The sequence below is a fragment of the Aethalodelphis obliquidens genome, unplaced genomic scaffold, assembly GCF_003676395.1.
Source record: "Aethalodelphis obliquidens isolate GAN/ISIS:26980383/991018 unplaced genomic scaffold, ASM367639v1 scaffold2, whole genome shotgun sequence".
Taxonomy (NCBI): Eukaryota; Metazoa; Chordata; class Mammalia; order Artiodactyla; family Delphinidae; genus Aethalodelphis; species Aethalodelphis obliquidens.
In genome coordinates this window covers 11,565,596-11,586,237 of record NW_020837946.1, presented here as the reverse complement: position 1 = coordinate 11,586,237, position 20,642 = coordinate 11,565,596, and the positions used below count along the sequence as shown (strand labels likewise).

At 39.7% G+C, this 20,642-nt stretch overlaps 1 protein-coding gene across 9 annotated transcripts in view; it reads left to right on the top strand.

The window, feature by feature from the left end:
- RHBDD1 (rhomboid domain containing 1) overlaps positions 1-20,642 on the top strand; it is a 112,155-nt gene that overhangs the window by 48,494 nt on the left and 43,019 nt on the right. For all 9 annotated transcript variants that reach the window (XM_027119809.1, XM_027119780.1, XM_027119819.1 and 6 more), the window contains 3 exons: positions 3,168-3,256; positions 7,004-7,060; positions 16,521-16,664. In XM_027119809.1, the coding sequence (XP_026975610.1) occupies positions 3,168-3,256; positions 7,004-7,060; positions 16,521-16,664 (290 nt within the window). The remainder of the gene's footprint in view (positions 1-3,167; positions 3,257-7,003; positions 7,061-16,520; positions 16,665-20,642) is intronic.

Here is a 20,642-nt window from a genome sequence, read left to right as displayed (position 1 = left end):
TTTAGAATACAGTTGTAATGTACATTAGATATGTGCATTTTATGTGTTATTTTAATTCCACTTCTCCTCTCATTCAGTAGTTGTTTACTGAGTGTTAGTGTCAGGCCATTTACTGTACCAGGTGTGATCATGGATGTAGCATTGAATATGGTGGTTCTGTTCCTGAGGAATTACCTTAACTTACGATGTGAGGAGGCAGGTCATCACCAAATCCTCAGTCCCAGCCTAAGACCTGCTTAGGTCAAGAATAAGCTGTTCCTAAGAGCAGGGTTTTCCCAGCCTGCCCCTTGGGGTGTCAGCCTGAAGGTATAACTAAGAACAGAGGAGAGTGCACGCCTTCCAGGAGGGCTTCTGTGGAGCCACGGGCATGCTCAGACACCACAAATGTTGAAACGTGTTTAGCATGTATAATTATGATCATAATAGCACAGTCTGTTTCTAAAGCTGTTACATTTGAAGGTAGTTCCCAGCCACTGATCAGCACCCAGATGTGTCTTCTTCCCCCGAAGCCCAGGGCCTCCTTGTGGCCTCCCAGCACCCCCTGGGGGTGGGGATAAAGCACCCTAATCCTAGGACTGGGGTGCCCCATCCTGCTGGGGAGAAGGTGGTTCCCAGCTCCATTTCCTGTCTGCAGGTCTGTTTCCTCTCTCAGGACATGGGTATCTCTTAGAGGGCCAAGAGAGGTAGTTGGTCACATGGTTACCTACGGCATGGAGCAAGTTAACATACGTCTTGAAACAAGCATGTGATTCCTTTTTCATTGACGGTATCCTCCCCTTTCTGTGTGTAATGTTGAGAGGTTCTCAGTTTTGACTGAATAAGCTCATTACCTCTTCTTGTTTTTTATTTTAAAAGAAGCACACTAGTGTAGAACTTGAAGAAAATGATAAGGACAGCAGGAGTGTCGAGTTGGGACTTTTGTGGAAAATGCTGAATGTTGGCAGGTAATGCTGTGTGGTCTCTGGTCTGCCAGCCTCCCTTTCCTAGTTATTTGCAATTAGGTTATAACTCAGACTTCTACAAACCCATTTAGAGAGAGAAAAAATTCATTTAACTATATTAGACTCTAACTTGTAAATGAGATTCAAGGTTGATTGTTTAATAGGTTGGGATTTAAAATTGAAACTTTTCTTCCTTGTCATCTTATATCTATATGATTCACCATAAAGATTGGCTTAATAAGTTTCAAAAATATTGATGTATTTTATTCTTTTCAGTTAAATTGAGGTTACTGTTTTTAAAAAACTGATTCTGGCCTCTTCTTTGTTTCCCTCAAACTACCACTTTCTTTGCCATTCCTAGAACTAGTTGGAGAGTGTATTTAGCCTAAAAATAGAATAAAATAAGTACAATTTTGGGTTTTTTTGGAAAAGCTAAAGGAAAGCGCAGTTGATACTATTCTTCCCTGAAAATGGGAAAACTGAGTATCTGATCCCATGTTTTTATTATCAGGTTAAACATACTGTGAGGTAGATATATTTGATGAAAATAATAGCTGTCCTGAGGGATAATTGTGTGTGTGTGTGTGTGTGTGTGTGTGTGTGTGTGTGTGTGTGAGACTTTCGGTGTGTGTAGACGTACGCAGGACCTTGTTTGGGCAATAGTGTGATCGACTTGGCTGTTGGGAACAAGAGGCAGTGCCATCCTGTCTACAGAAAGCTTCCTTTAGTCTTTTTCTCTGAAGTGTTCCCTTGCCTGTTCCTTTCCTGAGAACCAGCAAGTCTTTCCCTGGCTCTGAGCTAATGACAGTCACTTGTGGCTGCCTTGCTTGTGGCATTTAGGGCCTCTTTACCCTGTCCTCTGTGGCCGTGGTCACAAGGTGTATTGGATTTGATTCTAGGTTTTGCGTGGGTGACAACGTCAGCGCCACGGTTCGGTCACTGCCATGGCACAGCCAGCGCTCTGAGATTGAAGATGCAGCGGTTTTAACTTGCCTCCTGGTGCTCTTGGTTAAACCATCCTGGGTCACTGGAATCATGCATTCAACACATATTTGAGTGTCTGTCCTGTGCCAGGCACAGTCCTAGGTGTATGATATACATATATGAAAACCACAGAAGTCACTGTTCCCTTGGAGTTCACATCCAGCTCCTTGGTAACTTTCAGTTGCCAGGCAGCAGAAGGAAAGAGCAACTCTTCCACTGGGACGTGACTCTTTATGAGAGGCGCGCTGTTCCTCCTAGCCTTGTGGTCACCAGTGAGCACTTGGCGGGGGGGGGTCTGTGGGGATGGGTTTAGCAGGTGAGGGTGGAAGGAGGAGGTGGGCAGGGCCAGGCGTTGGGAGGCCTTGACTGCAGGCTAGAGCATCCTGTCAACGGAGAAGACGGCGATCCCCACAGTATGGCAGTGACATACATGACCTCACCTCAGTTCTGGGAGAGTAACTGATGGCAGGGTATGGGCTGCATTGAGAGGAAGAGCTGGGGGGTGGCAGAGAGCCCCGTTGGGTGATCTTCTTTCATTTACTCTTTTACTCATTCAGCATATACTTAGCTGAGGCTTGCCTTGTATTTATATTTAGAAATGATTGCCAATCTTAGATGCTATTTTAAGAAGAGTGGAACCAATTTAATGCTCTATCTCATCTTTCAAGCTTGAAGTTTACATTTTTGGGTTTTCTTGGCTGAGCGACTGAAAGATGCATATTTGTAGTGGGGCTGGGGGGGCCCAATGTGGACATCTCTTCTGCCGAGTTTCTCTTGCTCTCCGCCTCACTAGTCAGGGGTGCGTAAAAACGTAGCGGTCTGCTCTGTGGTGAACACAGATAGCTCCCATCCCTCACAGTGGCTGGCTAATTCAAGATTTAATTCAGAGAAAATGCGTTTCGTTTATGTTTTGTGATAAGAGCTACAGAGAAAAAACTGGAAGAAGTGTAATGGGTTGTCTTAACAAAATGCCTCTGCTACTCCGAAGGAGCCAGCCCACTTTCCTCGGTCAAGGAGGGATATTGCCTTTTAAACATGTCATTGTTGTTATTCATTGTACTTTTTTTTGGTAAGATAGGAAATGTTGTTCTTGGGACTAAGTTAAATGCTGCTCAGTGTGAAACACGTGATGTGGAAGAGAGCCTGCAGACTGTGACTAATTGACGCGCCCTGGGCTGATGAGAAGGTGGTTGCTAGTCCGCAGCAGAGCAAACACTCACGAAGGCTTTCCTTCTCCCCTAGGACTTCCTTCGCCGGGCATCTGGCCGGGATCCTTGTTGGACTAATGTACACCTGCGGACCTCTGAAGAAGATCATGGAAATGTGCTCAGGTACAGAACAGAACACTTCTGGCCTGACAGGTTGGAAGTTCATCTTCATTTTAACGGGAGCAGAAGCATCTTCATTTTAACGGGAATCTTCATTTAACGGGAACAGTTCCCTGTGGTTCAGCTTAGGAGCTCCCTAATAGGCTCTTTTTAAACCAAGAGGTAAACCAGCTGGTGCTGGTCCTCACACTGCTCCGAAGAAGAGGCTGCAAACCCCAATTTTAAACCTGAGGCTTTCTTAGGGGACAAATAGCGTTGCACACTTATACCCACAGCTTTATTGCTACTCACCAAAAACCATGATTTCCTTGAAATTTGGAGACTTAAAGCGGGTTTAAAATATGCTTTCTTCTGTAATATTCCATGAATTCAAAGTACAAGGAAAAGTTAAAAAAAGAAAGACAAATCTGTACTGAAGTGCAAGGCCAGTATTTTAAAGAATTCAGAATGACCACTAGGTCCTTGGCGGGTGAGACATATATTCATGCATGGCCAAACCAAGTCTGTTATTGCTTGAAGTGTGGCTTCTGCTTTTTAATTAAAATTTTTTTTTTCATCTAATTGATGCTCAATGAAAATACTTTATTTAGAAACCTATGAATTTTTTGGATCTCTTAATTGAAAATGCTATACTGGTCTTGACTTAGAAGGAAACTATTGATATTTTGCAAACACTTGTTCTATAGACCATATGAGTTCCAATATTTCATCTTTTTTTTTTAATAAATAAATAAATTTATTTATTTATTTTTTGCTATGTTGGCTCTTCGTTGCTGCACACAGGCTTACTCTAGTTGCAGAGAGCAGGGGCTACTCTTAGTTGTGGTGCGCGGGCTTCTCATTGCGGTGGCTTCTCTTGTTTTGGAGCACAGGCTCTAGGCGCGCGGGCTCGGCAGTTGTGGCTTGCGGGCTCAGTAGTTGTGGCACGTGGACCCTATAGAGTGCAGGCTCAGTAGTTGTGGCACGTGGGCTTCAGTAGTTGTGGCATGGAGGCTCAGTAGTTGTGGCACAGAGGCTCAGTAGTTGTGACTCGCGGGCTCTAGAGTGCAGGCTCAGTAGTTGTGGTGAATAGGCTTAGTTGCTTCGCAACATGTGGGATCTTCCCGGACCAGGGCTCGAACCCATGTCCCCTGCATTGCAGGCGGATTCTTAACCACTGTGCCACCAGGGAAGTCCCCAGTATTTCATCTTTTATTCATGGGAAATCTTCTGAGACTATTTTACCTTTTCTTGAGCCATAAATAATTTATTTTCACAGTTTGTGCCAGTGACTGGTATTCTTGAGAACCATATGATATTCATGATATTAGAAAGCTTTCCAAGCACTGTGCTGTTGCTTTTATTAGCTGGTTGTATTCACTTTCTGGTGATTTTTACAGATTGTGTTGCATCTACGCAGATTTTTATTTTCCTGTGTTTGCCTATTACTGTGTTTCTAGTGTGTGTGCTTGGAAGAGGCAGCAGGAGCTTCCTTTATTGAAAATGTCCAGTTTTATTATATTTTTGATACAACTTAATTATGGAAATCTAGTAATGAGCTTTTTTGCCCAGATGCTCTCAGTGCTGACAAAGGAAAAGAAATGATTCTCGGGAGTCTAATGTTTTGTTTCCTTTTTCTTTGTGTGTCTGAGGATTAAGTGGTTAGTAAAGCTTTCTACAGACATATTATGAAATTTAGGCAAGTATTTTGGTTTTAAAGAGGATTTTCCCCCACAATTATAACATTTAAACTCTTAGTTTCCTTCTTATAACCTTGTCTATTTTCTAAGGAGACTTACTTTTATATCATTCTATTTTCAGTGTAATACAGTAGAAAATTAAATGCTAAAAGTTGAAACATTCAGTGCTATTTACAAATGGTCTGCAATCTGTCCGCCGTTTTTTCCGGTGAAGCCGGAGAAAGATCTAGAGTGATCTGAGAATTGAGGTGACACGGGAGCCCTGTGGAAAATAATCAAGTACATGAAGGCGGCTGTCTGATAACTCCTGGGAGAGGAGCATCACACTGAAGGTGTCCCCTGTCACTCCTCCCTCTCTCCTTTCCTTCAGCAGTACTGAGTCGTCTGTCCTACTGCTTTCTTAGGGTTAAGAAAGGGGAAAGTCCCTTAGGAAGGGTAAGAACGTGGCTCACCTAGCATCTTTGTTGTGGGGCAGCTTCTCTCAATAGCCAGAGCATCTCTACTTGTCAGAGGTCTCAAAGACCAAGCTTGGTCCCTTGGAAGGCAAAGTGCATCTTATGTCATTAGGAACCTTAAGGAACTTCAGAGAGTATGTTAGGGTTTCATTGTCCCCACCAAATTCTGTTCCCTGTAGGGCTAACCCCAAACAAAAGAGAGCTTATTTTAATAATTGTTTAGAAATCATTTATAATGGCTTTGAGCTTTGTTACAAAGAATCTCTTAATTGTTGGAAAGGTTAGTAGTTACAGCCTTATGGCTGTTGTGTTCTATCAGACGTGTCTGTTTTTATGCTACTACCATACTGTTTTGTTTACTATAGCTTTATAATATAGATGGCAATCAGGAAATGTTAAGATAGCTATTATCAAAAAGACAAGAGATAACAAGTATTGGTGAGGATGTTGGTGGGAATGTAAATTGGTGCAGCCACTATGGAAAACAGCATGGAAGTTCCTCAAGAAATAAAAAGAACTACCATATGGTCCAGCAATCCCACTTCTGTGTGTATATCCAAAGAAAATGAAATCAGTATCTCGAAGAGATATCTGCACCCCCATGTTCATTACAGCATTATTCACAATAGCCAAGATAGGGAAACAACCTAATGGATGAAGAAAATGTGGTATTGGGCTTCCCTGTTGGCGCAGTGATTGAGAATCTGCCTGCTAATGCAGGGGACACGGGTTCGAGCCCTGGTCTGGGAGGATCCCACATGCTGCGGAGCAGCTAGGCCTGTGCGCCACAACTACTGAGCCTGTGCGTCTGGAGCCTGTGCTCCACAACAAGAGAGCCTGCGATAGTGAGAGGCCCGCGCACCGCGATGGAGAGTGGCCCCCGCTTGCCACAACTAGAGAAAGCCCTTGCACAGAAACAAAGACCCAACACAGCAAAAATAAATAAATTAATTAATAAACTCCTATCCCCAACATCTTCAAAAAAAAGAAAAAGAAAATGTGGTATTTATATGTATATAATGGAATATTATCAGCCATAAAAAAGAAAGAAATCCTGTTATTTTTGACAAAATGGGTGAACCGGAAGGACATTATGCTAAGTGAAATAAACCAGAGAAAGATAAATACTGTATGATCTCACTTATTTGTGAAGTCTAAAAAAGTTAAACTCATAGAACCAGAGAGCAGAACAGTGGTCTCCAGGGGTTGGCGTGGGGTGGTAAATGCAGAGATGTTGGTAAAAGGGTACAAACTTTAAGTTGTAAGATGAGTAAGTTCTGGGGATGTAATATACAGCATGGTGACTATTGTTAATAATACTGTATTACATACTTGAAATTTACTAAGATAATAGATCTTACGTGTTCTCACGTATATACACCCACACAATGGTAAGTATATAAAGTGATGAACTTGAGTTAATGAACTTGATTCTGGAAATCATTTCATAACATATATGTATATTAAATCATCACATTGTACACCTTTAAAAAAATTGCGTTGCCCAACTTAAACATGTACAATTTTTATTTGTCAGTCACACCTCAGTAAAGCTGGCAGGGGTGGCGGGAGAAGCCTACCCCTGCAATTAAAATGTTTGTTTCCTTCATATTTAGGCGTTTTTCCCTCCAATATTGATTACCCAGGACAGCAGTACTACTTTAATAGTTTTGGTAAGTACTGTGTTTCATTTAATACATTTAAACTTATATTTTAAAATGATAGTGTTTGCTACTGTAGAGCTACTTTAAAATAATACTTTATGCCTTTGGAGAGTACTTCACACATTATATGCTTGTGCCTCTAACATGCATGGAAGCTAGATGGAGGGGTCACCCGGGGAGCACATGTGGGCGCGTTGTTAGGGAAGGCTAGGGAAGGAGGGAACTCTGGTGTGAAAATACTGTATGATTGGTTTGAGGTCTCTCAGACATGGTTAGAGTCATACTAGACCCAGGTCCCTTGATTCTCAGCCTAAGAGACCATTCTGCTGGCTAAGTGTTAGAAGTTAGTTTCAGATATACAGTTCTCCACGGTCCATGCCACCTACATATTCAAAAAGAATCATGCTTGCCCTAAGAGGCTAATATAGGCATTCCTCTAATAGTTAATACCATGTGACTTAAAGAGGAGAATGTATTTTTTCTAGATATCTTTGTAAATAGGTAGAAAGGACTTCCTGTTGAAGCATATGACCTGTTTTAGGCTAAAGTTCTTACATTCCAGCCTGGGGAAGCTGCACTGCAATATCCTGGATCAATACCAGCAGATAGGTGTCAGAGAAGCCGTAGGCTCTGGAAGCAGTGGGTGGCTTTATCGTCCTGCGCATCGAGAATTGCTGCAGCTTAAATCTGGGGTCAGCAGCCTTTCCTGTAAAGGGCCAGATAGCTACTGTTTGAGGTTCTAAAGGCTTTGTTGACCATATGGTCTGTGTCTCAACTAGTCAACCTGTGTCGTAGCATGAAAGCAACCATAGACTATTCATAAGCAAATGTGCATATTTGTGTTCCAATAAGACCTTATTTACAAAAACAGGCAGTGGGTTGTATTTGGACTATAAGTTGTAGCTTTATATACACGGTGCTTTTGCTTTATTTTTCCGTACAGGTTCTTAGCCTCAGTCTGGTTTACTCAGTAGCACTTTGTAAGTGGTCCATTGTGCACGTGTCAGACTAACCACTGTGGGAGAGAAAGAAAGAGCTATAGTCCCTGTCTCAGTATTTAACCAGTAGTGAGAATGTAGGTGCCATACATTTAAAAAGGTGAAACAGTAGAAATGAAAAGGACTAACTAGGGTATAGAAAGTAGAATGGTGAACCGTGGAGTGGGGTGGTACACAATAAGGCAATGATAGCTAATAATGACATTTGTTGAGTTTTTACTAAAATGTCTCCTTCCAGTAACTACCCCCTGCACTGTTCTGGTTTCATTTCTGTCACCATAGATTAATTTGCCTGAGCCTGAACGTCATATAAATCTACTCATTTACTAAGTACTCTTTTGTATCTGGCTTTTGTTATTCAACCTCATTTTTTATGATCCATATATGTTGTTGTATGTATCAGTAGTTATTCTTTTTTACTGCTGAATGGTATTTTATTGTTTCAATATGCCACAGATTTTCTGGATATCATTTTTTTAATAATTTCTAATTTATTTCTCTTGTTATTAGGGAACAGACTCAGTGTAGTTTAATCCTTTTACTTTAATGAGGCTTTCTTTTGGCCCAGTGTATAGTCTATCCTGGTGAATGTACCATATGCCCTTGAAAAGAATGTGTATTCTGCCATTGTTGAAAGTAGTACTCTACACATATCAATTAAGTTAAGGCGGTTTACAGTCTTGTTTATATTTTCTGGGTCTTTACTGGGTTTTGTATCTAATTTTTTATCATGTATTTTGTCTTTCACTAAATTTGGAAGGGTTTCAGATACAATTTCTATAAGTATTTTTTTCTCCACCAATCTGCTGCTCCTCTCAAGGCTTTAATGACATGAATTTTAGACATTTTAATAATGTCCCTCAAGCTCCTCAGGCTCTTATTTATTTCTTTCGATCTTTTTCCCTCTGTTCTTCATATTGGATAGCTTTTATTGATTTATCTTCAAGTTCACTGACTCCTTTCTCTGTCATCTCCATTCTGCTATTGAACCTAGCGAACCTATCCAGTGACTTTTTTTTTAATAATGTAATTTTAGTTCTAAAATTTCCATTTGGTTCTTTTTTTAGTTTCTGTGTCCCTGATGAAAACTCTGTCTGTGCATTTCAGGAGTGCACCTTTATCTTATAGAGCACAGTTATTGTCTATCTTTAAAATCCGTCTGATAATCCCAACATCTGAGGCCTGTTTTGTGGCTGGCACCTGCTGATTGTCTTTTTCTCCTGAGAATTGGTCACATTCTTCTGTTTTGTTTTGGTTTTGTATGCCTGGTAAATTTCTCTTCTATCTGAACGTTTTGACCTTTATTGTGAGATTTTAGATTCTGTTAAAATCCTCTGCAGAATGTTGATTTTTGTTTGTTTGACCAAGCAGTCAACCTGGTTAGGTTCAGAGCACAAATTCTGTTTTTCTTTCTGTGGGTGGTTGGTTCCAATGTCAGTTCAGTTTTCAAATCCTTTATTGTACTATTTGGGCCTATCCCATTCATGTACCACTCATGAGATGATCTGATACTTGTGTAGTTAAGTTATGTGGTAGTTCAGTTTTCCAAGTCTTTGCTTCTTTTATTCCCTTGTGTCTGTTCACTGCATGCATAGCTCAGGGATGGGCCCAGGGCTTATGTCAGTTGATCTGCAGAAATAGAAGGTTCTTCTGTGCAGATCCAAATTTCCAGGTAGTATCGTTTTTCTCCTGCCTCAAGAACTATCGTAACCATTTCCTCTAGTGCAGGTCTCTTGGTAATCAATTCTTCTAGCTTTTGTCTTACTAAAGAACTAAAGAATATCCTCTCCCATCTGATTTTCACCTACACCAATGTTAGACTGCTTCATGTTGTCCCACAAGTCTCTGAGGCTCTGTTTATGTTGTTTGGTGTGTGTGTGGGCTTCAGTTTGGATAGTGTTTGTGGCTGTGTGTTCAAGCTCTGTGATCTTTCTTCCATAATGTCGAATTTGCTGTCAATCCCATCTGGTGAATTTTTCCTCTCAGATACTCTCTTTTTTAGTTCTGGAAGTTCCATTTAGTTCCCTTTTATATCCTCCATTTCTCTTCTCATTAAATTCATGTTTTTATTTATTTAAATCATGGGCATAGTTACAATGGCTATCCTAAAGTCCTTGAGTGCTAATTCTGTCTTATCTATATATTTTTTGCATCTGCTTCATTAGACTGATTTTTTTCCTGGTCACATTTTTTTTTTTTTATCTTGTGAGTTTTGATTGGATACTAGACATTGTGTATTTTGTGGTATTGAGTGCTAGAGTCTCTTTCCTTTTAAAGAAAACTGGACTTTGTTCTGGCACACAGTTAAGTTTCCTGATGATTAGTTTGATCATTCTGGGGCTTATTCTTTAATTCTTGAGGGTGGGTCTAAAGTAACTTTTATTCTAGGGTTAATTCTGTGCTGTGGCTGAGATGTTATTTTTGTGGGATCTCTCCTGAATGCCCTTTGTTCAGCAGGGACTCTGCTCTGGCTGGTTGGAATGCAAAGGTCTCCCAGCCCTGCCTGAGCTCTGGGAATTGTTCAGTTTATAGCTCTCAGGCATCCTTTGCCTGGTCTCATGGAATTTCACACTCATGGCTTAATATTCAACAACATCTCCAGGCGACCCCATGAAGATTTCTGGAGGTTTTGCTATGCACGTAGTTTTCTCCTTTGCTGTACTCTGCCCTGCAAATTCCAGCTCAACTCAGGGAGCCTGCTGCATCTGATTGTGTTCACGCTCCCTGCACCACCTCTGGAAAGTGCCTCCAGGCTTCCTTTATTTCCTTTCTCTCAAGATTCAAAATCTTGTACTGCCAATTGTACAATGTCTAAAAACATTTGTTTCATATATTTTCTCCAGACTTCTACTTAAGATTAAGTAGAAGGGCTAGTCCAGTCCCAGTTACTCCTTCCTGGCACAGGTAGAAGTTCAATTCAGCGATATTAATGTAGTGCAGTCGGGGTTCAGCCTGGAAGGAAGGAGCAGGGCTGTAGTCACTGGAGGTTTTACCCAGAAGAAGTGGGGTGCTGTGTCTTGATGAGTAAGTAGAAGTTAAGGAAAGCCATGAAAGGAAAGGGCTCTTCAGTCCTTTATGAAAAAGCCTGTCTGGGATTATCCAGAATGGACTGGAGTGCCACTGAACAATGTATTCAGTAGAGTGACACTGTGGGAGTTATAGTGAAGATACGTTTTTGCTGTAGTTCTAAAGGCTCGGAGCATGGTTATCCATCCTGGCTGTTTGTATGAATCACCTGAGGCGCTTTTACAACATGTCCATGCCTTGAATTCAACCCACGCCAATTAAGTTAGAATAGGGATAGAGACAGGGACTTTGACTTTCTTTTTTAAAGCTTCCCAGGTGATTCTAATGGGTTCAGGAACGAAAACCATAGGCTTAGGTGATTGGCTTGGGGACTACCGAGATGAATGCTGTTGCTGCCCAGAGAGGCTTTACTCTGAGGCTTTTGCTGATGATGATCTGGATGCTTCGAATCCTAGAAACGTGGTCTTGGTGTAGGAGAGGAACGGCTGCTGGACAATGCAGGCTCACCTGCTGCTATCTGTGGACTCACCCGAGGAGAGGAGGTGTGATGATCAGTTGTCAACAAAGCTGATGTAGTCATTTGGAAGAGCATTGGGTTCTTTTGGTTGTTTGTCATGGAGGCCAGTTTACACTGACTTAAGTATAAGAAGAGGTTTCTCGGCCTATGTGACTAGGAAGAGGTGAATTGTACAGGAAGACCATTTTGGTTCTGTCTCCCATTGTGATTTCTCTCTTCCTGTTGACCTTGTTCTCTCTAGTAGGCAGAGGACATGGCTCCTAATACCTCAGAGTTGCTAGAGGAAAAGGAGCTTGTCTCCTGGTTCATTTTTTAAATCTCCAAAAGAAACAAGAATGTTCCTCTGGATGAAAAGAGTAATAATAACATACTTGTGCACAGACATGACTTGAACTATCATAGATTACCTAGTCCTAATATCTTGTGTGACAGCTGGGAATTGAGGTTTAGAAATGTTAAGTAATTTGGCTAAAGTCATACCGGTAGTTAGTTATAGAACTAGGACTAAAAATGCAAGTCACTGATTCCTAGCTGCTGCTTTTTCTATTGTACAGGGATATGAGATGGACATTCTACTGATTTAACCTTACAAATTAGGGAAGTTTCCCGTATTGACTTTTCTTTCATCTTTTTTGAACTTATTTAAAAAAAAGGAAAAACGGAAACCTGCAAAAAGCCTCCTTCATATGAAAGAGGCATAAGCACAGCAGACACATAGGCCAGAGAATCAAAGGCAAAAATAAAAGCCCCTTTCACCTTTCTTTCTTATTCCCTGTAAGATTACCATATTTATATTTCTTCCACTGAAGTGATTGGATTTCTTCAAAGGCAGAGCTACATAAGGCCCGGTGGCCATACTAATGGTCATCTAGGGAACTTTTATGAGAGCATATGTATCTCTTACAAGTAATGATTTATTCTTAATATGGCCATCCTTAGCTGGAAAAGTCTTTATAGGTCAGAGAACCTCATGAATGTTTAAAAAGCTGTTACCAATTTTTCTAATCTCGGTGGTGTTTCTTGATCTCTTTTGCTGTGAAATTCTGGTATGTGTATAAGGAACAGATGGAGTAGTTTATAGAATAATGATAACCAGAATTTCTTTTATTACGGAGCCAAAGTATATAACTACAAAAAAATATTAAACTAGTATTCATTGCAGGATATAATTTAAACTTTTTTATCTTAAGTGTTTGATTGTTAGGTTTTTCCAGCTATGTTTATTATGAAGATTTAAAAAAATCTGATTGGTCCAGTGGAACAGCTGTAGAAAATTTTTGGTCCTAGGAGACCTGTTCTCATTATAATAGATATTGATGGGATTTTCGGTCCTGTTGATGATTTATGACTGATGATATAGAACCTTTAACCACACTAGTCTTTTTGACTTAAGGCATTAAAACTTTCCCTTTCTCTCTCCCCATGTTTTGTCTCACAAGTACCAAATTAGATTTTATAATATTCAGATGTTTAGAGTTGTAGGCTTACATTTTGTTAAGGCACTGCTCGGTTGTATTTTAAAAGAAATACACGAGGAAAGATGTTTTTCTCTATCAAGAAAATGTTGCCTCAAATCGTAGCAAATTTACCTGTCAATTGAAACTCTATAGACGTATGTTGTATTTCCGGTATCTGCATAGATAGCTATTCAGAGCTTTGGGGTTACTTTGGATTTTGAACGAGCTGAATATTTTTGAGGGTAGAAATGCTGCTTAGACCTTCTGTAACAAAATGACTTTCCACAGGGATTTGAAAGTGGTAATGAGCCATATGGGAAAGTGCCCAATGTGCTTTTTGTGTTGCAATAAAATAATTGGCACTCTTAGGGAATTGGGCAGTCTCTCTATTCAGGCATTACTGAAGCATCCTGTGGTATTCAGCGGCTTATCCATAAATATTCTATTATGTTTTGGAATGGTTGCCCCTTTCTTTTATTCTTTGTGAAGTAGATACATTTATTGTGTTTTGACCATTTGCCCTTATAGAAAAGTTTTTTTTTGGGGGGGTTATTTTTTATTTGTTGGCTTTTTTGGTGAGAAGCATAGAAAGCAAGATTTGTAGCAGTGCCACAGTCGTCTTTATCTCAGGATATGAACCTTGCTGGTGGGTGTTCCCCAACACAGTAGTGGGAGCTGAATTTTTCTGATTGTTCTATTGCGTAGAGACCAATTTGAGGAAGAGTGTCCTTATTAAAAATTGTGTCCAGATCCCATTTCAGTCCTAAATCATTCAGTATACTTATATCCTTATCCTGATTCAAATATCATAATGTTTATATTCTGACATGGGAAACATGTGAGAGAGAAATGGAAGTTGCATTATAGGAGGTATTTAGTAAATGCCCATTAATTTTTACTACATTAGAAGAAAGGATTAGCCCCCGAAATCCTGAACAATTTTATTTAATGTTTGTTTAAATCATTCATGTCTGTGACTTTCAAGGACATTAAATAAAATAGTACCAACATAGAAGATTTTGTAATAGATGATAAATAGAAGAGTATTGTAGTAATCAGTAAGAGTGAGCAAAGGCTCTGAATAGACTGTTCTCCAAAGCAGATATACAAATGGTTAATTAGCACATGAAGAGATGCTCAGCATCATTAGTCATCAAAAACCACAGTGAGATACCACTTCACACCCATTAGGATGGCTATAATTAAAAAGACAGTTAATAACAAGTGTTGGTGAAGATGTGGAGAAATATGAACCCATACATGTTGCTTGTGTGAATATAAAATTGTGTAACTGCTTTGGAAAACATTCTGGTGGTTCCAAATGGTTAAATATAGAATTACCATATGACTCAGCAATTCCACTCTTAGGTATGTACCCAAGAGAAATGAAAACATATGTCCAAATAACAACTTGCATGCAGATGTTTATAGAAGCATTATTCACAATAGTCAAAAGGCAGAAATAACCCAAATGTCATCAGTTGATGAGTGAATAAACAAAATGTGATATATTTCTACAATGGAGTATTACTTGGCCATGAAAAAGAATGAAATACTGATTCATGCTGCAACATGGATGAACCATGAAAACATTATGCTGAATGAAACAAGCCATACACAGAACACCACATATTATATGATTCTGTTTATAAAATTGTCCAGAATGGGCATAGCTACAGAGATGGAAAGTAGATTAGTGGTTATTTAGGGCTAGGAAGGTCAGAGGGTGAGAGCTAAAAGGGTACAGATTTCTTTTGGGGGTGATAGATATGTTCTAAAATTGATTATGGTATTGATGGCACAACTCTTATGAATATACTAAAAGCCGTTGAGTTACATGCTTTAAATTGATGGATTATATAGTATGTCAGTTATATCTCATGAAAGTTGTAAAAACATACCAATAGACACAAATACTTTATATGACAAATATTTATGTAAACACATATATTATCAGCTGAAACTAGTGTGTTTTATTGTCATTTCACTTTTTGTTTGAAAATAAAGACTTTTAGAGTGCCTGAAAGCTTTTTATGGGAAATTAACTGTTTTCATTTTAATCTCATATATTAGGAAAGCATTTTTTTCATAACCAACACAAAAGTAAATTTTAAAATAGCCTCAAGACCAATTATCAAAAATTCTGAATATGAAATTTCAATTAACCAGGTTCTGCCCTACAGTGTTCCCCTTGTTGGCTTGATTTTTTTTTTTCTTTAGTCTTTTTAAAGCAATAAGAAGCTTAAACTCAGGCATGTGCTATGGTGGGTGATATGGAGACATATGACACAAGACTTATGAAGGGTAGGAATTTTCATCAATAATAAGCACATTAATTAAACATTTGAAACATCATCTTCAAAGGGTGTGATAATGGAAGGAGAGAAGGGGAAAAAAATCAAACATACTTCTCTCTCATTATACCAGAATTAGATTGGTAATCGTCTGTGGGGAAAAATAATATCTTCCAAACAAATTCCATAAAAGTGGTGATTAAAGAAAAATGTAAGGAATAAACTCAAACGGACTTGAAAAGGTCGATGGAAGTACCTTGCAAAAGTCAACTTTGCCCTTTATTAATGGTATGTCGAAGTTTGATTCTTAAAGCATTATTTAATGACCAGGTTGTCTCTTCTCTCATTTAATCTTGCAACCAGTTTCTCGGAAGTGCTAGTAATAGAAACTATGATCTCTGACTTAGGATTCTAATTAGAGACACACTGGCTTGTATTTCTCGATGTAGTTATCAGCCTCTGAAGTATCATACCTAGCACAGAAGCCTGGCAGAATGTGTTGTAAATATTGGTCTGCCTCTCATTGTTTGGAGCCTCCAGACAGTAAGGCTTTATCAGCTATCAGTTCAACCATTCCCTTGACTCCAGCCAGGACTTCACTGAAAATACTCCAAGTATTAAGTAGCTCTAAACTGAAAGAATCCACTCCATATGTCAATAGCCCATTTTCCAGTCCCCTCTCCAGTACTGCTCATGTCTTCAAAATATCTTCTTATATAAAATAGGTAACTAATAAGAACCTACTGTACAGCACAGGGAACTCTACTCAATGCTCTGTAATAACCTAATGGAAGAAGAATCTAAAAAAGAGTGGATATGTGTATATGTACAACTGATTCACTTTGCTGTGCACCTGAAACTAACACAACATTGTAAATCAACTAGACTCCAGTAAAAATTGATTTAAAAAATAAACATCTTCTTCGTCTTCAGCACATAAGGACTCATTCATATCCAGTCCCGTGTTCGGCCTTGTGGCTACAACAGTGACGGGACAGTCATCGCCCACCTTCGTGGAGCCATTCTCCATCCATCGGTCATCTTTTCTAATTTTGAGGATTATCACTGTAGTCAAAAGAATGACATAAATTATTTTATTGTCTTTGCTAACAAAATAGGAAGTATGAAAAGAATAGTCCATGGCAGCATTCCATAACTTTTTCATTGTGCCTGTAGGCTACTCTGGATATCAGGATTATTACCCACGTGGCAGGCCAGGTTACCCTGAAGAAGTACCCAGGAACTTTGACGCGTATACAGCGGGACTGAGTGAAGAGGAACAGCTGGAGAGAGCGCTAAGAGCCAGCCTCCGGGACCAAGGTAGGAGTTTGGCGCCCTTCACTTTATTTTAAAGTACATACCTCACGTGGTGAGATGTCTGAAAAAGGACTATTTGTAGCAAATTAAACTTTAAATAGTTTATAAAAAGGATATGTAGATGAAAAAATGTGTGCAGATCGTGATTACAAAGAATGGGGTGTGATGCCGTATTCCTAGCAGCTTAAGCTAATAAGGTGCCAGACTATGTATGTATTGTTAAAGTGGTTCTTTTTATAGGTCTGCTGCACTCAGTGCTTTGTCATTAAAGTCAAGGAACCTAAAAAAAAATTCTTAGGTGCATGAAAGAAGGGGTTTACTTTGAAATTCATATCTGTAAAGTAGGCTATATATCGCTGTGTATCAAACTGTTGGCCACAAGCCTTCCTCAAAATCACATGAATAGCTTGATAAGAATTCAAACTCAGGGTTCCACTGCAGGCCTGCTGAACCAGTCTTCCTGTGGGCAGAGACTAGGAATTTGTATTCTTAACCAGCTTTCCAGAAGATCCTTTTACAAACTGATATATGAAAACCGCTGTATTTATTTTGCCATATTTGTTCCGGGGTTTGGCTTATGAGTTTGGGTATTACCATTTTTAAAAAGCAGTAAAAATCGTCTATTCATTCAATAAACATTTATTAAGGTCTTACTGTGTTTCATGTACTGTGATAAAGAATACAGGAAGGTTAAAAAGTGGAATCTCGCCCCACCACCCAAAGTTCACAATCTCTGGTAGGGGAAATGCATGCTAGATGCCGTAAGTAACCATGTCAGGTACCTAGGAGAGGCTTAGGCCGATTGCTAGAAGCAGTGAGAAGGGGTGAGCTCTTCCTTAACTAGATCTATCAGAGTTTCACAGAAGAGGCGGCATTCGAGTTGGACCTTCAAGAACGTGTAGGGTTTGCAGAGATGCGGAAGGTCCTTCCAGGCAGGAATCAGTATCTGCTCAGACACAGAAGCAAGCGGTGTGGTCATCCCACCTTCACTTTCGAATGGAGCATTAAGAGAAGAAGGGGAAGAAGAGTGAGCAGCTAGGCTAGGGCCTGATCACAGAGGTCCTAGAATTAAATAGGCCACGTGGAAAATGGATCTGGTCTATGATGTAAATGCCAGTAAGAGTTCTGCACAGGGGAGTGATGAGATCAGACCTGTGTATGTGAATCGGCAGCAGTCATTTCACGAACAAGGATTGAGCACCTCCGGTGGGGGGTGGGTACCAGGCATCACACCAGATGATGGGAATACATAGATTGTGACTACTTGGTGTCTGAATTGAGGGAATACAGTCTTAGCAGCAGCAGTGTGCGTGGAGGGGGTGACCTAGGAAACGGGGAGGAAGAGATAAATTAGTACTTGTCAGGTGAAGAGTATCAGAACTGTGGTCTATCAGTTGTCTGTTACTGGTTAAAATCACCCTGCCACCCATGGCTTAAAACAATACACATTTCTTCTTGCTCCTGTGTGTACGGGTCCACTGGGCCAGGCTTCCGTGACCTCGGCTGGTGTGCTGAGGTGTCTGCAGTGGTCATCTGAGGCTGGCTGCTCTAGGGTGACCTCCTTCACATGCCTGACTGACTGTTGTCTGATGCGATGGTGGAGACTGGGCCGTACATGACTTATCATCCAGCAGGCCAGCCCAGGCTCATTCACAAGGCCTCAGCACGAGGGTTCCAAGGGAGAGTGTGGAAACAAGTGAGACTTAGGCTGATGCATTGTCAGTTCCGCTGTATTTTGTTACGGAAGCAAAGTCATGAGACCAGACAAGATTCATGGGATTGGGAAATAGACTCCATCTCTTCATGGGAGGAGCTGCAGAGTCACATGGCAAAGGGGCTGCACAGAAGGAGAGGTGGATAATTGGGGCCATTCTTGTAGTCACTAGGTTCAGTGGACTACTGGTATTACAATCACTGCAAGCATGCCTTAGCCTTGGAATCCTAACCTCTGGGGGCAGGGCCCCAGAGGCTGTATTTTAACAAATTCTCCAGGTTAGTCCTGTGCACACAGCTGCTTAATCACTCCCAGGTGAGACATGAAGTATTACTGGCGGTGAGGATATTATGTATTTAATTTAATCTGGAACAAGCCATAATCTTAACAGAACTGTGGTCTGATCTGTTATCTTGGATTGTCCATTGCACGTAAGTACGATATGCTCTCTTGGATGTAAATCTTAGAAATACAGTAGGAATGTTATCATTGATAAAACTATTAATCCCAGTCTACCACACACACAAAAAAGTTAAGTAAGTCAGGGCAAACCTACTAATCATGGACTTTGTACAAAACTTTATTTAGTACCACAAAGGGACAACAGGAGGGAATTTTTTGGAGTGATGGAATTATTCTGTATCTTGGTTGTTGTGATGGATACACAACTCTTTGCATTTGTCAAAACTCACCTAACTATATCCCACAAAGAGTACATTTTCCTAAAAAGGAATTTTAAAAGAAGTAAATAAAAATTAACAAGAGACCAATGAAATAACTGGTAGCCTTGCAAAGATCATCAAGCACCGTAAACCACTAGTTAAAAGGTTGTTTGGAAACCGGACGTTGTGTAACTGATTCACTTTGCTGTACACCTGAAGCTAACACAACATTGTACATCAGCTATACTCCAGTAAAAATTTAAAAAAGAAACGGGACATTCACATGGTGATAAAGTATCACCTCATAGAGGACATGCTAATAGGAGTGGGAAACAGAGATTTGACAGTCACCACCTGAATCCAGCGATCAAACGTGGCGGCATCGTTGGTGGGAGGGCCTGATATTGTGTGTCTCCTGATATGATGCCATATGAGGAACACAGCACTGTCTATGACATATTCTTACTAAAAATGTTTAGCCTGACTCTAATTAAGTCTTCCAATGTAAGGGGTCCATATACAGGAAATACATGGAATAGAGGAATAAGTTGAGAAATCAGATAAAACGTGAGGTTTCTACAATTCAGTGAGACTGGTCTCCTGCGGGGCGGGGGGGAAGAGTATCATAAAAAAAGCAGGATGTGATTTTATATTAAAAGGAAATAACAAGCAAATATAACATGAGAACCTTGAAAAACTGGTTCTTATAAAAGAAAAATTTTGAGGAAACAGGAGAATTTTGTATTTGGACTAGATATTAGATGTTATTTGGGAAATTAGCTTTCTTTGGTATTATGGATAGGAAGCAGAAGGTCCCTGATTCTTGGCAGATACCCACTGAAGTATTTAGAAGCAAAATAATATGTCTGCAACTTACTTTCAATTTTTAGCCGAAACAACTCTCTCTGCTCTCTCCTTTCCTGTCTCTCTCATTCTTTCACTCACTCACTTCCCCCCTTCATAAGTTCTACATTCAGATAAGTTTGGGAACATGCAAACTATACCCCCTTGAAGATCCAGAATTGCACTATTATACTGATGATTCTAATTAGTTCTACAATTAAGAAACCAATTTATTAAATTAATGTTTTCCAAACTTATTTGACCACAGAATTTCATTTTCAGTGGATGTTTTAAGAGCATATGGAACTAGTTCCAATGAAACTGATCTGAAGAGACTCCTTGAAGTGCATTATACAGTAACAGGTGACAACAAAGGAAATAGCTTTGCAAATTGTTTATATTAATTTCAATTTTATTTTCCTTAAAACACTTCATGACTGTCTTATTAAGAGTGAGAAACCAAGGAGACATTTTTTTAAATGGCCTTTATTACTTTTGAGCCCTTTTTTCCCGGTGGAAAAATATTTGGTTTGAGTTTATTTTATAAAAGTTGGCCATATGATATGTACTATTTTGAACCTTACTTTTTTTCATTCAGTATTATGTTGTAATCATTTTTTCACACCACTAAAATTTTTTGAACATACAGTTCCTCCATATATTTATATATTTTCTTAAACTTATACCTAAGTCTGTCTTTCTTTCTTTCTTTCTTTCTTTCTTTCTTTCTTTCTTTCTTTCTTTCTTTCTTTCTTTCTTTCT